At 35.9% G+C, this 17,802-nt stretch overlaps 1 protein-coding gene across 1 annotated transcript; it reads right to left on the bottom strand.

Moving 5' to 3' along the window:
• Positions 1-927: 927 nt before the first annotated feature.
• On the bottom strand, positions 928-16,848 carry LOC134260896 (ATP-dependent zinc metalloprotease YME1L-like). Its single transcript, XM_062743429.1, has 21 exons — positions 16,698-16,848; positions 16,037-16,186; positions 14,448-14,598; positions 13,833-13,916; positions 13,099-13,172; positions 12,839-12,889; positions 12,290-12,497; positions 11,579-11,658; positions 8,585-8,675; positions 8,275-8,334; positions 8,048-8,140; positions 7,722-7,857; positions 7,329-7,391; positions 6,788-6,900; positions 5,622-5,666; positions 5,135-5,245; positions 4,751-4,905; positions 3,657-3,783; positions 3,451-3,524; positions 1,534-1,626; positions 928-1,279 (listed from the first exon to the last, which is right to left on the bottom strand). The coding sequence occupies exons 1-21, from the start codon at positions 16,725-16,727 to the stop codon at positions 1,136-1,138; spliced, it is 2,133 nt and encodes a 710-aa protein (XP_062599413.1). The 5' UTR covers positions 16,728-16,848; the 3' UTR covers positions 928-1,135.
• Between the last annotated feature and the right edge of the window lie 954 nt (positions 16,849-17,802).

The raw sequence follows: 17,802 nt of genomic DNA, 5'->3' as shown, positions 1-17,802 counted from the left end.
GAGAAAACTGGACAATTTCATTCAATGTGCATTGATCATTACTCATATCATGCAGAATTAATATTTGTGTTGGAATAATTACAAGATTCACAAACAAGAACATGGACTTAAAATGATAAAAATTTTCTTGCATTAAAAGATGATTTGGGGGGGGGGGGGGGGGGGGGGGGGCAGAGAAAAGCAGATGCTCTAGTATAGTTATGACAGGATGTTACTACAAAATACACTGTGCCGTAATGATGTACACAAACTTTACAACATAAAGCAGAATATTTTTATGTGTAATTAAGGAATACTGCGACAACATAAAGCAGACTTTTTATATGCATTAGAGGAATACTGCAACAATTAGATTAAATTTGAATATCGATCTTAGATGCATAAAATTAACAAAGAAATGAGAAGAAATACAATCTCAGAACTTATCAACAAATCTTTTCAAGTACTGTAGATCACTTAATTTTCTGGACACCTTATTTTCACGAAAGAGTCACTGACTCTTTATTAGCGAGACAAAATTTTCACGAATTGTGGTCATTGCTCTATATAATCTTAAGGAATTCTATTATATGCGAGAATGAAATTTTCCCGAGCATCCTGTCTCGCGTAATTACGTGAAAATAAAGTTCTCGCGAATAAAAAGTGATTTACAGTATTCAATTGATGTTCAAGAAACAGATGTACAGCTTTACGTCATGATGGAGTGAACAACTCAGTCATATACTTATTTTAACAAAAAAAGTATACTGAGGACATTTGCATAAAGTGTTACAATAACAACAATGATCTACTAGATCTGGTGATTAACATTGTTGAAAATGCAGCTTCAAATTCAAGTAAAAACTCTGTGATATTTTAAAAAGTGAGAAGTGGACATTCATATCATAAAAACAAAAGTTTTAGGATACTTTCATTTACAATATTTCAGATAATTTGAACAAACATGATGAATATCTCTGACTAATGAAAAGTTCTGTCGTCCAATCAGATTTCACTGATATTCACATCACAGCATTCAGCCAATGAAACTTTTTTTCTCACACCCTTTCTCCACAAATCTTTCTGTCATGATATCTCATGATGCTACATCAATGCATCCCATGATGCTACAGCAAGGTATCCCATGATGCTACAGTCACGTCCTGACTACTTCCTTTCCAGCCATGACTTGTTTTATTTCCTCCATATCCAGAGTTTCATATTTCATTAAGTTTTCGGCAAGTTTCTTTAGTTTGTCTTTTTTATTTGTCAGAACTGTTTTGGCTCGGCAATATGACTCCTGTAAAAATAAAGCAACAATCTAAAAAATTGTCCCAAGTGATTGGCACACAACTCATTTTTCAATAATTTAATAACACAGTATTCTTATAATAATTATAACTTTTAAAAATCTCAACAATATTCTACTACCTTTAAATAAAAAATTCCATGATAACTACAAGTCCTCTATACCTGTAGACATGAACAGTGTTTGTAAAAGTGTACTGACTTTGTTGCCTTACCTGTAGAAATTAATTGACTTTGTTGTCTTACCTGTAAAAGTTGATTGACCTCATCATCAATTTCTTTCCTCATGTGAGAACTCAGTAGCTGAAGGTCTTCTTCACTGTAAACACGGGCTCCAAGCTACAATACACAGAGATAGGTAAACTATTGTATGTAACTGTAGTCAGTGTAATGACACAATACTGCAAACTAACTTTATATGTGTACAAGTGTGGGAAATATCCACAGCTTCTGTGAACTTTTTATTTGACCGTGTTTATTTTTTCCCATCAATATTTAATTCATAGTGTATTTAAATAACATAATTCCTCGATCATGAGAAATTAGCTGTCAGATATAAATTTCAAACTTACAAATCACGAATAGAGTTGCTTTGAATAAAAGCCAATTTACAGTCATTATTATATCCTATGAGCTTGTACATCATCAGACATTACATACCGACTTAGACATTCTGTACATCATCACCAATAGTTGTCAATGATTTCCGGTAATTACTATATCATCTTATCCTTGCAGTAGAACACGTAACTTACCGACTCAGACATTCCGTACATCATCACCATACTCTTGGCTATGTTTGTGGCTTGACTGACTTACCGACTCTGACATGCCGTACATCATCACCATACTCTTGGCTATCTTTGTGGCCTGACTGACTTACCGACTCAGACATTCTGTACATCATCACCATACTCTTGGCTATCTTTTTGGCCTGACTGACTTACCGACTCAGACATTCCATACATCATCACCATACTCTTGGCTATCTTTGTGGCTTGACTGACTTACTGACTCTGACATGCCGTACATCATCACCATACTCTTGGCTATCTTTGTGGCCTGACTGACTTACCGACTCAGACATTCCGTACATCATCACCATACTCTTGGCTATCTTTGTGGCCTGACTGACTTACCGACTCAGACATTCCATACATCATCACCATACTCTTGGCTATCTTTGTGGCTTGACTGACTTACCGACTCTGACATGCCGTACATCATCACCATACTCTTGGCTATCTTTGTGGCCTGACTGACTTACAGACTCAGACATTCCGTACATCATCACCATACTCTTGGCTATCTTTGTGGCCTGACTGACTTACCGACTCTGACATGCCGTACATCATCACCATACTCTTGGCTATCTTGGTGGCCTGACTGACTTACCGACTCAGACATTCCGTACATCATCACCATACTCTTGGCTATCTTTGTGGCCTGACTGACTTACAGACTCAGACATTCCTTACATCATCACCATACTCTTGGCTATCTTTGTGGCCTGACTGACTTACAGACTCAGACATTCCGTACATCATCACCATACTCTTGGCTATCTTGGTGGCCTGACTGACTTACCGACTCAGACATTCCATACATCATCACCATACTCTTGGCTATCTTTGTGGCCTGACTGACTTACAGACTCAGATATTCCGTACATCATCACCATACTCTTGGCTATCTTGGTGGCCTGACTGACTTACCGACTCAGACATTCCGTACATCATCACCATACTCTTGGCTATCTTTGTCGCCTGACTGACTTACCGACTCAGACATTCCGTACATCATCACCATACTCTTGGCTATCTTTGTGGCCTGACTGACTTACCGACTCAGACATTCCATACATCATCACCATACTCTTGGCTATCTTTGTGGCCTGACTGACTTACCGACTCAGACATTCCGTACATCATCACCATACTCTTGGCTATCTTTGTGGCCTGACTGACTTACAGACTCAGACATTCCATACATCATCACCATACTCTTGGCTATCTTTGTGGCCTGACTGACTTACAGACTCTGACATGCCGTACATCATCACCATACTCTTGGCTATCTTTGTGGCCTGACTGACTTACCGACTCGGACATTCCGTACATCATCACCATACTCTTGGCTATCTTTGTGGCCTGACTGACTTACCGACTCGGACATTCCGTACATCATCACCATACTCTTGGCTATCTTTGTGGCCTGACTGAAGTCAGAAGCTGCTCCTGTAGGACAGAAAAATAAAACCTCAAATCAGAGTGGTCTATAGAACCAATGATAACAACTTATTATTTTTCATATCAATCTTCAATGAATATTTTTTTCCATGTAAAAGGTAAAGGTATAATGACCCTAACCTGTGGTGACTTTATCAGTCCCAAACATGATTTCCTCGGCGACACGTCCCCCCATCGCGATGTCCATCTGAGCCATCAGCTGGGCCCGACTGTGTGTATACTCCTCCTTCTCCGGCAGAAACTGGGTCTGTAAATCACAAAGTTATAAAACAGTACAAGTCAGTAATGAACGACAGAAACTGGGTCTGTAAATCACAAAGTTATAAAACAGTACAACTCAGTTACATGTATAACAAACTGCAGAAACTTTTAAATCACGAAGTTATAACGGGTCTGTAAAATCACAATTATTTAAAAGTACACATGCTATAACTTGCGCCAGTTTGAACAAGATTGGAGATTTATATATTTTTTTTATCAATAAAAGTTACGAAAGTACTGTAAATTACTACATTAAAATTAAACGCGTTATAAAGTTATCAAATTATAAATATTTATATTCCTGCTAGGAGAGAAATACAATACATGTAGCTATTTTAAAATAAATCCATCATGTGACGCCGTCGCTTACGGCTACTTTTAGATTGATAAACAAACATGGCGTGAAGAAAACAAGGTAGGCCGTTTGAGATACTACTCACTTTTGACGTGGATGGCAAGCGTCTTACTCTTAATGATATATATATTTTAACGTAATCAGTGGCAACCATCTACTCTGTTGTGACGCTTTTATTATAATAATTGTTAAAATATGCAACATGCCTCGTCTGTGATTTCCCGTGGACATGCATGTCTATATATAGGCCTACTATTTACGCACTTCCTTCATCAATATTCATGAAAAGACTGAATTCTTAATTGCCAGATATTGCTTAATTGTTTTGTTATTACAACAACATCTATAGTAAAATTTTGTGGAAAGTATTATTTTTCATTTACACTTCATGTGTTTCAAATCATTTATCATTTTGTTTCACACAAATTTCGGGGTTCATATAGCGTGTAGGACTTTAAGGAATAATTGTCTTATTTTTCGATTTCATGATGTGATCAATCGATTGGCTTGCATGATAATTTGCATTAAACACCGAAGGCATTAATGCATAAAATTATCAACATTACCTATACACTAGAGAGGACGAGGTCTTACTTACATGACCCAGCGCCTGTCCACGTTTCATTATCGTAGCTTTATACACTAGAGAGGACGAGGTCTTGGACTCCAGCCCCACTATAGCATGACCAGCCTCGTGAATCGCCGTTACCCAGTTAGCCTCCTCATCAGGGGTCCGCGTCTTCTTTTCTGCACCTATTTATAGAATTCACACAAAAAATATATACATGTTCATTTTCTCAACACAGAAGTACATGCAACTCCTTTCTAAGATACCCATTTAGTGCAAATTATTGATAGGTTAAGAAAGATACTTACAAATGGGTACTACCCTTAAGAATCTTATCCTTTGCCTACTCTGATTTACCTTTACCTGTGGCCCACTTAACCATCTAAATATTATCCTTTGCCCACTCAGACTTACCCATAAGTATCTTATCCTTGGCCCACTCCAGGTGACTCATACACACAATGTTGGCTCCATCTTTAGCCGCCTTTAGTGCCGCCTGGTTCACCAAGTTACTGATGTCGGCACCTGATTAAAAATAAAATTAGAAAGTCTCAAAACAACATTACAAAATGCAACCAAGTTACTGGCCTGGGGGCCACAAAACTTAGATGAGCTCACTTTTGATCTCAGTCTCACTTTTTCACTATATATTCCTTTGGAAAAACTGATTTAAAAAACAAAGTCTAAGTCTCAACAATAGATAACAGAGAAAATGCAAACTGATTGTTCGCAGATGCACGTCATCAAGTCTGACTCAGAAAATCTAAGGCTTGTTTTCATTCTGAATTAATTTATCAAGGATAAAAGTATTAAAACAAAATTTTAAATTTTAATATTGATAAAATGTAATCAGTACAGTACAATAATTATGAAAAGTTATCTTCCCTAAGTTTAGTATTACCTGTCAAACCAACAACACCTTTTGCCAAATTCTCCACATTGATAGCTGGAAATGGAAAAAAAAGTATAAATTCATGTGATATATTTACATAATTATATAGAACTAGTCTTGCAAAACAGCCCTTTAAAATTTTTTAAATGAATTGTTTATATACAGCTGAACTCAGAACAGTTTGTTCCATTCATACTTACTTGGGTCACTCCTGACTTTGCCCAGGTAAAGTTTGAACAGTTTGGTGGTTCACACTTGGGTCACTCCTGACTTTGCCCATATAAAGTTTGAACAGTTTGGTCATTCTTACTTACTTGGGTCACTCCTGACTTTGCCCAGGTAAAGTTTGAACAGTTTGGTGGTTCACACTTGGGTCACTCCTGACTTTGCCCAGGTAAAGTTTGAACAGTTTGGTGGTTCTTACTTACTTGGGTCACTCCTGACTTTGCCCAGATAAAGTTTGAACAGTTTGGTCATTCTTACTTACTTGGGTCACTCCCGACTTTGCCCAGGTAAAGTTTGAACAGTTTGGTGGTTCACACTTGGGTCACTCCTGACTTTGCCCAGATAAAGTTTGAACAGTTTGGTCATTCTTACTTACTTGGGTCACTCCTGACTTTGCCCAGGTAAAGTTTGAACAGTTTGGTGGTTCACACTTGGGTCACTCCTGACTTTGCCCAGATAAAGTTTGAACAGTTTGGTGGTTCTTACTTACTTGGGTCACTCCTGACTTTGCCCAGATAAAGTTTGAACAGTTTGGTCATTCTTACTTACTTGGGTCACTCCTGACTTTGCCCAGGTAAAGTTTGAACAGTTTGGTGGTTCACACTTGGGTCACTCCTGACTTTGCCCAGATAAAGTTTGAACAGTTTGGTCATTCTTACTTACTTGGGTCACTCCTGACTTTGCCCAGGTAAAGTTTGAACAGTTTGGTGGTTCACACTTGGGTCACTCCTGACTTTGCCCAGATAAAGTTTGAACAGTTTGGTGGTTCTTACTTACTTGGGTCACTCCTGACTTTGCCCAGATAAAGTTTGAACAGTTTGGTCATTCTTACTTACTTGGGTCACTCCTGACTTTGCCCAGGTAAAGTTTGAACAGTTTGGTGGTTCACACTTGGGTCACTCCTGACTTTGCCCAGATAAAGTTTGAACAGTTTGGTCATTCTTACTTACTTGGGTCACTCCTGACTTTGCCCAGGTAAAGTTTGAACAGTTTCTCCCGTCCTTTCTGGTCTGGTCCCTCTACGGAGATGTGCATGTCAAAACGCCCGGGCCGCAGCATGGCTCTGCGATAAATACAGACAATGATTAAAAGTCTAAAGACATAAATATTCTATGATAAATACATTGATTTGAACAAGATGTGAATATTCAGTTTCCAAATTCTCAAGTACACATTCCATTTCAAGCTTTTTCCAAGTTGCATACAGAACAAGATCCTTAAATTTACTTTATAAATATTGAATTTTCCTTCATTGCCCTGTACCCACTCAGGGTAAAATTATTGGGCTGGAAAATAAAAAAAAAAAAATTTCAAGGTTTGTTGACGGGATAAGGATAAAAAAAAAAAATTCTATTCTGGAATGAAAAAATAAGACAGTAAAGTCAGGACATTTCTAGTCATTATGAGAGGGCGATCAAATAATTTTTAAAGATGGCCTTGGTTATAACAATTTGACTTCTGATTAACATTCTACATCTGACATAAACTTACGGATCAATGACATCTTTCCTGTTTGTGGCTCCAATCAAAATAATCCCTGATGACTGCTCAAATCTATAAATAAACAACAAAATAATGAAAAATACTGAACACAATGTATTTCAGGTCTTACATTTCTCATGACTGAAAAAAATCAAACCCATAAATTCCTAAATATCGATTTGAGGAATTAATCATTGCGCAATCTCACAAGATATATCATTTACAGCAAAATAAAATAAATTGATTTCATTTTCATCATTCTGAATAATGTTAAATCTCTATACCAATTGTCCACTCAGGAATTATAATTATTGCTCCTGTGATATGTTTAAAGGTTATTTTGCAATGTTAAGTACTTTGTAAGTTGTAACATATGTAATCTACAGCAGGAGTGGTCCGTACCCATCTAATTCCGTCAACAGCTGGTTTATACACTGATTGGCCGCAGGATGTACAAAAGGACTAGAAGTTCGCTTAGCAGCCAAACTGTCAATCTCGTCAATAAACACTATACAGGGGGCATTCCTCTTAGCCGTCACTGAAAACAAGAAATAATGTCATTACTGATTATCTATAAAGCTTGTACTTAATGCTTAGCCTAGTTAATTTTGTTCATTATGCTTTTATGATGATTCAGCCCCACCACCATTTCTGTATTTGCAATGATGAATAACATACAAGTTGATTATTTGTTTTAACAAATCTATAAAATTAAGGGCATAGCTTACCAAATAACTCTCTGACTCTCTTAGCCCCTACACCCACAAAAACCTCCTCAAACTCTGACCCTGCGGCAAAAATAAACGGTACTCCAGCCTCCCCTGAAAAAGGAAACATGGCATCAGAAATGAATCTTACCCTAAAACTTTCATAAAATGTGATTTGAGATGAGATAAAGGTTTTACATGCAAGGTTCCAATACTGTTAATATTGAATGCAATGAATTCCTCATTACCTGCTACAGCTCTGGCTAACAGAGTTTTCCCCACGCCAGGAGGTCCGTCCAATAAAATTCCTACAAAAAATACAACAAATCATCACTTCATTGACAAGAAGGAGTCAAGTATCTGTTTATCTACAACTCACTTCATGTGTCTTTCTGTCCTGTTATGCAATTTTTCAGTTTGCTGTTTTAAAGAAGATTTTATTGTTTTTCTACATTTTCCTATGTAAAACTTTGATCACCCATTCAGGTTTGTTTCAGATTGATCACGGTTATCTTCATTTTTTCCACCACAAGTATTGTGGATCATACAGATGTGTACCTTTTGGTATCTTGGCACCGACTTCTGTAAAACTTCTTGGATTCTGCAGGAATTTAACTACGTCCATCATGTCTTCTTTGGCTTCATCCATCTGTAAAATTTATGTTAATTTATGGTAATTTCTGCAGAATTAAGGGCTTCCGTATCCAATGGAAGAACTTCTACTGATTCTGTTGGTAAAGATTATTATTCTTTTTTTTCTTCTACTTCCTAGACACCAATTTTGAAGCCTCATATCTCACTTATTTCTCAATGGATTTTGCTCAAATTTTCAGAGTTTATATATGTTACTAAACTCTATCAGAGAGCTGTCTAACATTTCAAAAATTCACTTCTGCTTTTGAGTTATTTCCCTTTAAACAAAAATTTATAGGCTTTTATTTCCAGACAAAGGCTCGGAAACACAAAAGCTAGAGCAGAAATTCTACTGATTTTAGATAATAAAAGGATTGAAGTTGTGCACATTGGTTTTTGTTTTTCGATTTCTCTATTCAAAATGGCGCTATATAGGGGTAAAAAATTAGAACACCTAAAAGAGCGAAAATTTGCATATATTTTGCTTTTTATCTTCTAAACTAAAAATATCTTGTAAATACATATAGAGCAATATTTGTGCAGAATTACAAGATCTTTCAAATGATATCTTGGAAAAAGGGCTGACCCCTGCATTAAGGGATCTAGAGGGGCCGAATTTTTTTTCCAGATATCTCAAAAAGTATTTAGAATTTGTTATACATTAAAGAAGCAAAGTTGTTCAAAATCTCTAGTAGAATCTATTTAGATCATCAAAATACGTCCTGTGACGTCACTTCCGGCCAAACCGGAAGTAGTCAGAAAATGCATATTTTTGCTGTTCTTGACACGTTTTTGGAAAATATTTTTCACTGGAAGCATAAAACTTAATTTTCCGTCCGTCGACATCACTTCCGGTCGAAAAGGAAGTAGCAAAAAATGGCTTACTATTGCAATTTTCAACAAAGATTTGGAAGATTTAAATCATTTGAGAACTCATATCGCTTTTTTTAAAACAAGAGGCCCATGGGCCTTATAGGTCACCTGAGCATCATGCAACAACTTTCAAATGATTGAATTTGGTTCATGTTTTAAGCTAGATGCTATGGCATTCACAATTTTGAAAGAGGCACCATTGCTTATCATAATTATACACTCACAATTGTTTAGTTTGTTTACTTAATATGGATAAGCAGGGTAGGGGAACAAAAAAGTATGTCAACTAATCAGTAATATTCAGCAATAATCATAAGTGCTCCTACCACACATGAACCCCTGACCCTAGGTCTACACATTGCATAATTTTTGAAAAGGCACACTTGCTTATCAAAAATGTTTGATTAATACCAAGGAGCAGATTTCAAACAATTCATTTTCAGTATATAAGTAGACCCCCCCCTCCCCATTTTGGTATCTCTGACCCAGGGGCCTTGGAATTCACAATTCTGGAAGAAGAGCCCATCCCATCATAACTATGTAAATAGTTCATTCTGCTTATTACCCAGGAGTAGAGAAAAAGATTTTCATAGATGTAATGTATTTTCACCATATAATCATTATACAGCCACATCCTAACACCACTACCCCTGACCCTGGGGCCATAAAATTCACAAATTTGGAAGAAGCATTCTTCCTCATCATAACTATTTCCTTAATTAGAAAATTTAATACCCAGAAGCAGAGAAGAAGATTTTCAAAGATTTAATGCATTTTCACTATAAAATCAATAGAGCCCCGCCCTAACACCATAACCCCTGATCCTGGGGCCATGAATTTCATAATTTTGGTAGAGGCACTCTTGCTCATCATAACTATGTACTTAGTTAGTTTATTAAATACTCAGGAACAGAGAAGAAGATTTTCAAAGATTTAATGCATTTTCTCTATATAATCAATAGAGCCCCGCCCTAACACCAGAACCCCTGACCCTGGGGCCATAAAATTCACAATTTTGGTAGAGGCACTCTTGCTCATCATAACTATGTACTTAGTTAGTTTATTTGATACCTAGTAGCAGAGAATATGATTTTAAAAGATTTAATGCATTTTTACTATATAAACAGTACAGCCCCGCCCTAACACCATAACCCCTGACCCTGGGGCCATAAAATTCACAATTTTGGTAGAGGCACTCCTGCTCATTATAATTATGAACTTAAATAGTTTATTTGATACTCAGGAACAGAGTAGAAGATTTTCAAAGATTTAATGCATTTTCACTATAAAATCAATAGAGCCCCGCCGTAACACCATAACCCCTGACCCTGGGGCCACAAAATTCACAATTTTGGTAGAGGCACTCTTGCTCATCATAACTATGAACTTAATTAGTTTATTTAATACCCAGGAGCAGAGAAGAAGATTTTCAAAGAATTAGTGCATTTTCACTATATAATCAATAGAGCCCCACCCCAACACCAGAACCCCTGACCCTGGGGCCATGAATTTCACAATTTTGGTAGAGGACTCAATGCTGATTACAATCATACCAACAGTTTGACTACTTGATCTCTGGGAGTAAAGAAGAAGATTTTTAAAGATTGCACTAATTTTAGTCGTTTTTGCCCCCCCCCCCCCCCCAGGCCGCAGGGACCACGAAATTCACAATTCTTGTTCCCCTTCACCCATAGATGATATATGCCAAAATTGGTTGAAATTGGTTCAGTGGTTTCAGAGAAGAAGCTGAAAATGTTTAAATGTTAACGCACGACGCACACCGCACGATGGACGACGACGGACAAAAACAGATAGCAATAGGTCACCTGAGTTAACTCAGGTGACCTAAAAATTAAAGTTACTTCCTGTCAAACAGGATAGAAGACCTACTCGTTGCTCTGCAACGAGCTTTGCTCTAGTTAAGGATTATTTTTGCAAATAGAGTTATTTGCCCTTGGATTTAACATTTTTTATCTGTCATTTATCAATTCATTATCATTTATCTAAGAAGGCAGACCTTGAAGCACTGATATATTAACTACTTACTCCCTGCACATCTTCAAACTTTTCTTTGATGCTTTCCTTGTCTACAATGGTGAACGTCTTTGTGTTGTTTAACAGCTTTGCTACAAAAGGAGAACTTTTATCATCATGTATAGCTTGTGAGGGCATTTCTGATACTGTAAATCATCTTTTATTCACAATAACATTGTTTTCTCATAAAAACTCTTGACTGTTTGTTAGCAAAGATTCATTTTCATGTTTATAAGTATTCTTCAAGTTTATAAAGAGCAATGACAACAATTAGTGAAAATTTTGTCTTGTCTAATAGTTTACGACTTTCTTGTAAAAAATAAAATGTTGCGAAAATTAAGTCATATACAGATAATTTAAATGATTACATTCACTGGAGTGGTAGAAGAACGGGATGATGATTTAGATGATAATTACCTAAGCAGTAGTGGAATGTGATGAACTGTAGATGACACTATAGATGATAACAACTTACTAGAGCGGTAGAGGAATGTAATGATGATTTAGATGATTGATGACAATGCATATGATGATTTAGATGATAACACTTACTTGACTGGAAGAGGAAGGTGATGACAATGTGATATTTGAGAGATGATTTCACTCACTTGACCAGTAGATGAAGGTGATGACAATGTGATGATATTTGACATGATTTCACTCACTTGACTGGTAGAGTAATGTGATGACATTGTAGATGATGATTTAGATGATTACACTTACTAGATCGGTAGAGGAAGGTGATGACGAAGCCGAGCAGTAACAGCCTCAGTAGATAGCTGGTGAAGGTGTTGAGGACCTGAGACATGGATTTTTTCTTCTTCTCCTCCTTGATCTGTTCTATCAGGGTCAGGTACTTCTCCTCCAGACCCTTCATCTGTTGGGACTTCAGCAGGTCGACATTCGTGTTTGTCTTAGAGCTTGCAAAGTCCTGTAAAAAACAAAAGGTCAACTATAGTGAAGGGTTCCTTACATTTTCACGTAAATTTTTGTAGAGATTTCAATTGGATGCCAGGTAGATGATATTTCAGCTCTAGAGTTCGATACCATTAAAAGTAAACATTCAGGTTTTAAAGGTGGCTTTTTTTTATTTCTTTCAGTAAATTTCACAGGAGATATCAACTTTAACACTGTATTTATATTTGATTTCAACCTCAACTCTGCTTCTTCATCTTAATTTCAAAGCTTTAATGTTTACCTTTCTTTCCATTTTAAATACTGTACATATATACATCAAGATTTAACATGTACTTTTTTTTTATTTTGAGTTACCTTCAAGGTTGCTTGTAGCCTTGATTCAAAATTTGTCAAGATCTTTTTGATCTGAAAAAAAAAGATTAGACACTGTAATATCAACCACACATAGTGATCTATATGATGAGGGACAATCAGCAAATCAACCAATCAATGTTCAGTAACAAACATTACAATAGCCAATCAGTGATCAGGGACAGCTAATCAGCCAATCACATTGAAGATTGACAATCAGTACATCCAATCACAGATGAAGGATAACATTACATTAGTCTTACATCACTCAGGTCCTGTCTCCCTGTCTCTGTCCCCGTGTCACGCCGGATGTGAAATCCACGAATCTGTGTGTGTCCTGATTTGAAAAAAAATACTTATCTTTTGAAAACTGAAGATAACTTAATTCTTATGACACCTCATCTTTGTGAAATAGGTATTTGATTTAGATAATTGTTTGTGAGGAAATTGTTAAAGAATTTGTGTTTTTGTTGCTCAAACTTTGATAATAAAAGGAAAATCAAGTTTTTTCCAGCATGCCATCTTGAATAATTGTGTGGAAATAAATTTTTTCATGAATAAAGTTATTGTTATTAAAGGGAAATAAATTTCTTAGGAAGAAAGTTAGTTGACAGACATAGTTTGTGTTCATCGTTCTCATGAAATTCTTTAAATGATAAGAATAAGCTCTGACATAATACTGTAGACGTACTTTTTTCCACGGGGTCATAATTCTGCGGAATCTCAATTTCTGTTCAATCCACGGGTAGAAAATTACGCAGATTTTCTAGATTGTCACTATATGCCTTACATTTATACTAAGTACGCTTGGACAAATTTCCGCGGAAAATTTGTGAACGCGTACTTAGCGTAAATTAATACCACTTGGAAAAAAGTACTTCTACAGTATTTCAGTCTACAATTATCGTGTCACAATTCAGAATTATGAGAAATGAGTGGAAACAATTAAAGCTGGAATCAAAATCTGAGAGTTCCTGAATTTTTTTTTATATCTTACTGAATTCTTGAGGTCTTAGTAAAAGTCTGGGTTCCCAAATCCTAGATGCATGTACAGCTCTATCAAAACTTGCTTCTTCAAACCCTGAAAACATTGCACAATACAGGTGTATTTACATTACAATACACATTTATAAAATATACCAAATGAAAATCTAAAACTTTTACCATGAAGGAGGAGGAGGTTCGTAATAAAACGGTACAATTCGAAAGGATTTAATTATATTCACTGAATTCGCTTTCTGCTATAAAAACTACAAAAGCTTCAGAATCATTCTCTACCATTGGCTCAAACATTCTCCTCTGCTGTTTGCTTGAAACAATTCTTGATTTTCACCTTGGGTCAAAAATATTGACACAAGCACATTGCAGATATCTCAGAGTAAAAATTGACAACTCTTTTGAAGTATTTTCTATCATCAAAAATTTTACTTTCTTCATCTAATTCTAATGCCAAGTACTTTTTATTCAGTACCATAACAAGTTTTTTTTTTTCATATTAAATGGCCTAAGGAAATATTGGCTTTTGCTAGATGGGCTTTAATATAAAAAATAAAATTAGCCATTAACATCCATCCCAACTTAGCAAATTGAAAGGTGTTAGTTGATACCTTACCATATTTGTTTTCAAAAAAAGTTGGAGAGGAAGCATAACTGTGTATTGTCTGTCTCCCAGGCTTAAGGTGACTTGTCAGGGGAGATAACTCTAAAGATGACAAGTTCTTTGGCAGGTGCTCCAGATTTAGAAAACTGATCAACTGTTCCATCTGTAATTTAAAAAAGTTAAGCAATTTTATCATTATTATGGAATCAGCCTTTCTAAAATAAATGTAAAAAACACTGTGAAGTAGATTAAAAATTAAATCAAGGACTTCTGAGACCTCTCCACCCTCCCCCCCCCCCCCCCACTAACACTCACACAAGTGTCAGTTTTATATCCCCAGGGAAATTAAGTCTTCAATTAATTGTTTTGAATCTGTTTCCAGGGATTTTTTTAGGGTCTCTCTGGGGCTGAAATTCGGCCCCATTCCCAATGCTAAAAAGTGTATGTTTTTCCCAAAATTACTCCTAAAAATACCCAAAATGAAAAAAAAGTGTTAAGTTGTAAATTATTAAAATAAAACAATGAAAAACAGATGTTACGTTCCCTATGTGCAATGCAATCACATATACTCGGCCATTTCCATAAACGATAGGGCCTAAATAACATGTGCGATGTACGAGCCATCCAAGAAGTCATTCGGAATACTTCGGATGTTTTTAAAGCGGGATCGATGTTTTAAAATTAAAGTCGGGATCGTTATATTTAATAAATTAACGTGCATCATGGCAGTCTCTCCTCCAGTTTGTCTCAGACGGTAATTTTCAGGCTGGGGTGAATCGCTCTTGAGTCTTATTCTTATAAACTGGTCAATCAGTACCGATAAATCACTCTTTGGGAACAAACCTAATATCAAATTTCATTTTTAACGAACTTCCTAAATAAAGGTAAAAAAGATTACAACGTATAAATATGTTCATTTACAATTTTATCATACTTAGCGGCTTTGCCATTTTTTAGCTCTAAACTTCAACAGCCGCTATTATTTCATATCAGTGAAGCTGATTGAAGCCAGTTTCATACAATAAAAGATAAGGAAAAAGATGAAACCGTTGACTTTTGCTTGTTATTTCCTTTTTATTTGTATGAAGATATTTTTCCCAATTTCAACCAAATATCGCTATTTTTCCCAATCTTGACGGCCCCAGCCCCTGGAATCAAAGGTTAAAAAAATCCCTGGTTTCCATGCCCCTTATAAACAACAAAACATAAGCGTTTTTAGCAGTGATGATAATAAATATCCTTGTCATCTCTACTCTTGATTTAAATAAAGTCCACAACAATAAAATATTTCATATGCATTTTGTTAGGATTTGTTCATTGACATTCAATGTGTTGTTTACTTGTTTATGTTACGTTTGTCCCAGAAATCCCACGAGATTTGTACATTCTCCAACTTTTTCACAAAAGAGCGCACTAAGAACTATAACTAATCAATAGTGGAAATAAAACATATTGATAAGTATACTGGTTAAATAGGAAGTGTAAAGAAAGCTCTCTGTAAATTTAATGAAACCCTGAAAGGCACCAGTGACAGTGGAATTGGGCACAAGTTGGTAAACCTTATTCTGCCCTCTCCATTAAATAAAAAATATATATCAAACCTGTCGGATATCTGCCTCTAAATGTTTATCATCCTGTGTCCTGTTTTTTCTCTGACGACTTTTGCGATGATTGTTGCCTATCCAACTCTCTGTTGAGGAAATGCGGGCTCCATTCAGGAGTGACGAAAACTGTGTCAGCGCTGTCACAACCTGCAAAAATGATTCATGAAGGGTATCAGCAAAAATTTTGTATCACAATTTATTAGAAATATCCTGATAATATCATGATATTTTGACAAGCAAGTTTTATTTTGATTTTTAATGAAAAATACTTGGCACTTTCAATAAAACTATTTCTTTTGAGTTTTTATTTGTTTGGGGCTTGTTTTGTTAAACATGAATGTAATAGAAAATAAGCCAATTACTTTTGTGATTACCCACTATATATCAGAAACCTGTGATTACATAACATACTTACATGAAAAAGAAAAGTCCTATTTGATAATGTAGTGCATAGACCTCCAATTATAATATGTAGCGGATATAATGTTATATCTCAAAATTCTTCCCTTCTGTAGCAAATTTCATATATGTATTGTAAAACAGGTATGTGCACAACAAACAGCGAATTTATTATTTTATGTTACTGGTAGCATCCGTCCATTCACAATATTTACATCTGGACCCTTTCGGTGCGTTAAAAAACAATTTAAATTTTTACCTGTGGCTGTAAAGTTGAGGGAGAAAACATGATCCCGGCAAAAATATCCCTCTTATGTTGAGAAGAACTATAGAAAGACAACCGGAGAACAGTTACGCAAAAAAAAGAATAACCGAGAAAATGTGGCTTACGCAAGGGACGTTGAAAATCTCACTAATTCAGGAAACCGAATTCGACTTCCGGTATAACCAAAATTAATCCGGAATAATGTGATTTTTATGCCAGCATGGAATGTACATGTATGTATTTTATTTTCAGCATATCTTAGTGCTGTTTTGTCCCCCACTTTCATTTGTGTTGGATATTAATCAAGGTTTGTCTGTCTGTCCATCTGTCTGTTCTAAGACTATCTTCAATTATATTTCTTTAGTCTTAAGAAGCCTTTCAGCAATGTTGAAATGAAAGAAGTGCTAACTACATGTATTAGTAATGTGTTCTCCCGCCTACCTCCATGTCAATTTTCAAATTTAGTTTAGATATTTGAATGATTTTTTAGTCTATGGAGACGTCCCATTGATCGATGTATCAAAGAAAAAAATTGGACGGAGAAGTTCATCAATGCGCGTAAACCCCCCCCCCGTGAAACACAAATTCCTTTTTACGGGTAATATCGACTGTCCGAGCATTTCACATATTCATACCAAAACTTTTTGTTTCAGGGGGGTGGGGTGGGGTGGGGGGGTCATATGTTTAAGGAAAATAAGGAAAATATCGACCCCCTTTTTTTCAATACTGGAATTCGGGATACTTTACTGTCTTCAGCAAATGCAAACAAGGAATGAGGTGTATCTTTTAATCAGTAAATTAAAGTTGTCTACATTCGTAAGAATTGATTCCCATTTCAGACATGTGACATGGAAAGGGGAAAATGCTACGTCCATTTTCCCCATCAAACATAACTTTTTAATACATGTATATCGAAAATCGTCAGTGTCGAGTGAAAGACTAGTTGTTGCTTATTTTTGTAGCATAGCTAAATAAGGGTTATGAAGTAGTGTCTGTAAATAGAATATGACATTTTTATGTACTTTAAACTCCCCTACACTACACAAAAGATAAGATTTTATATCTGAATCAAGTGATCGAAATAACCCTGTTTGCAAAT

This window comes from Saccostrea cucullata, unplaced genomic scaffold (genome assembly GCF_032062105.1).
Source record: "Saccostrea cucullata isolate Sc308-1 unplaced genomic scaffold, CSIRO_AGI_Scuc_v1 ctg3379, whole genome shotgun sequence".
Classification (NCBI taxonomy): Eukaryota; Metazoa; Mollusca; class Bivalvia; order Ostreida; family Ostreidae; genus Saccostrea; species Saccostrea cuccullata.
Note: the sequence above shows the minus strand (reverse complement) of the source record. Positions and strands in the feature narration are given on the sequence as shown.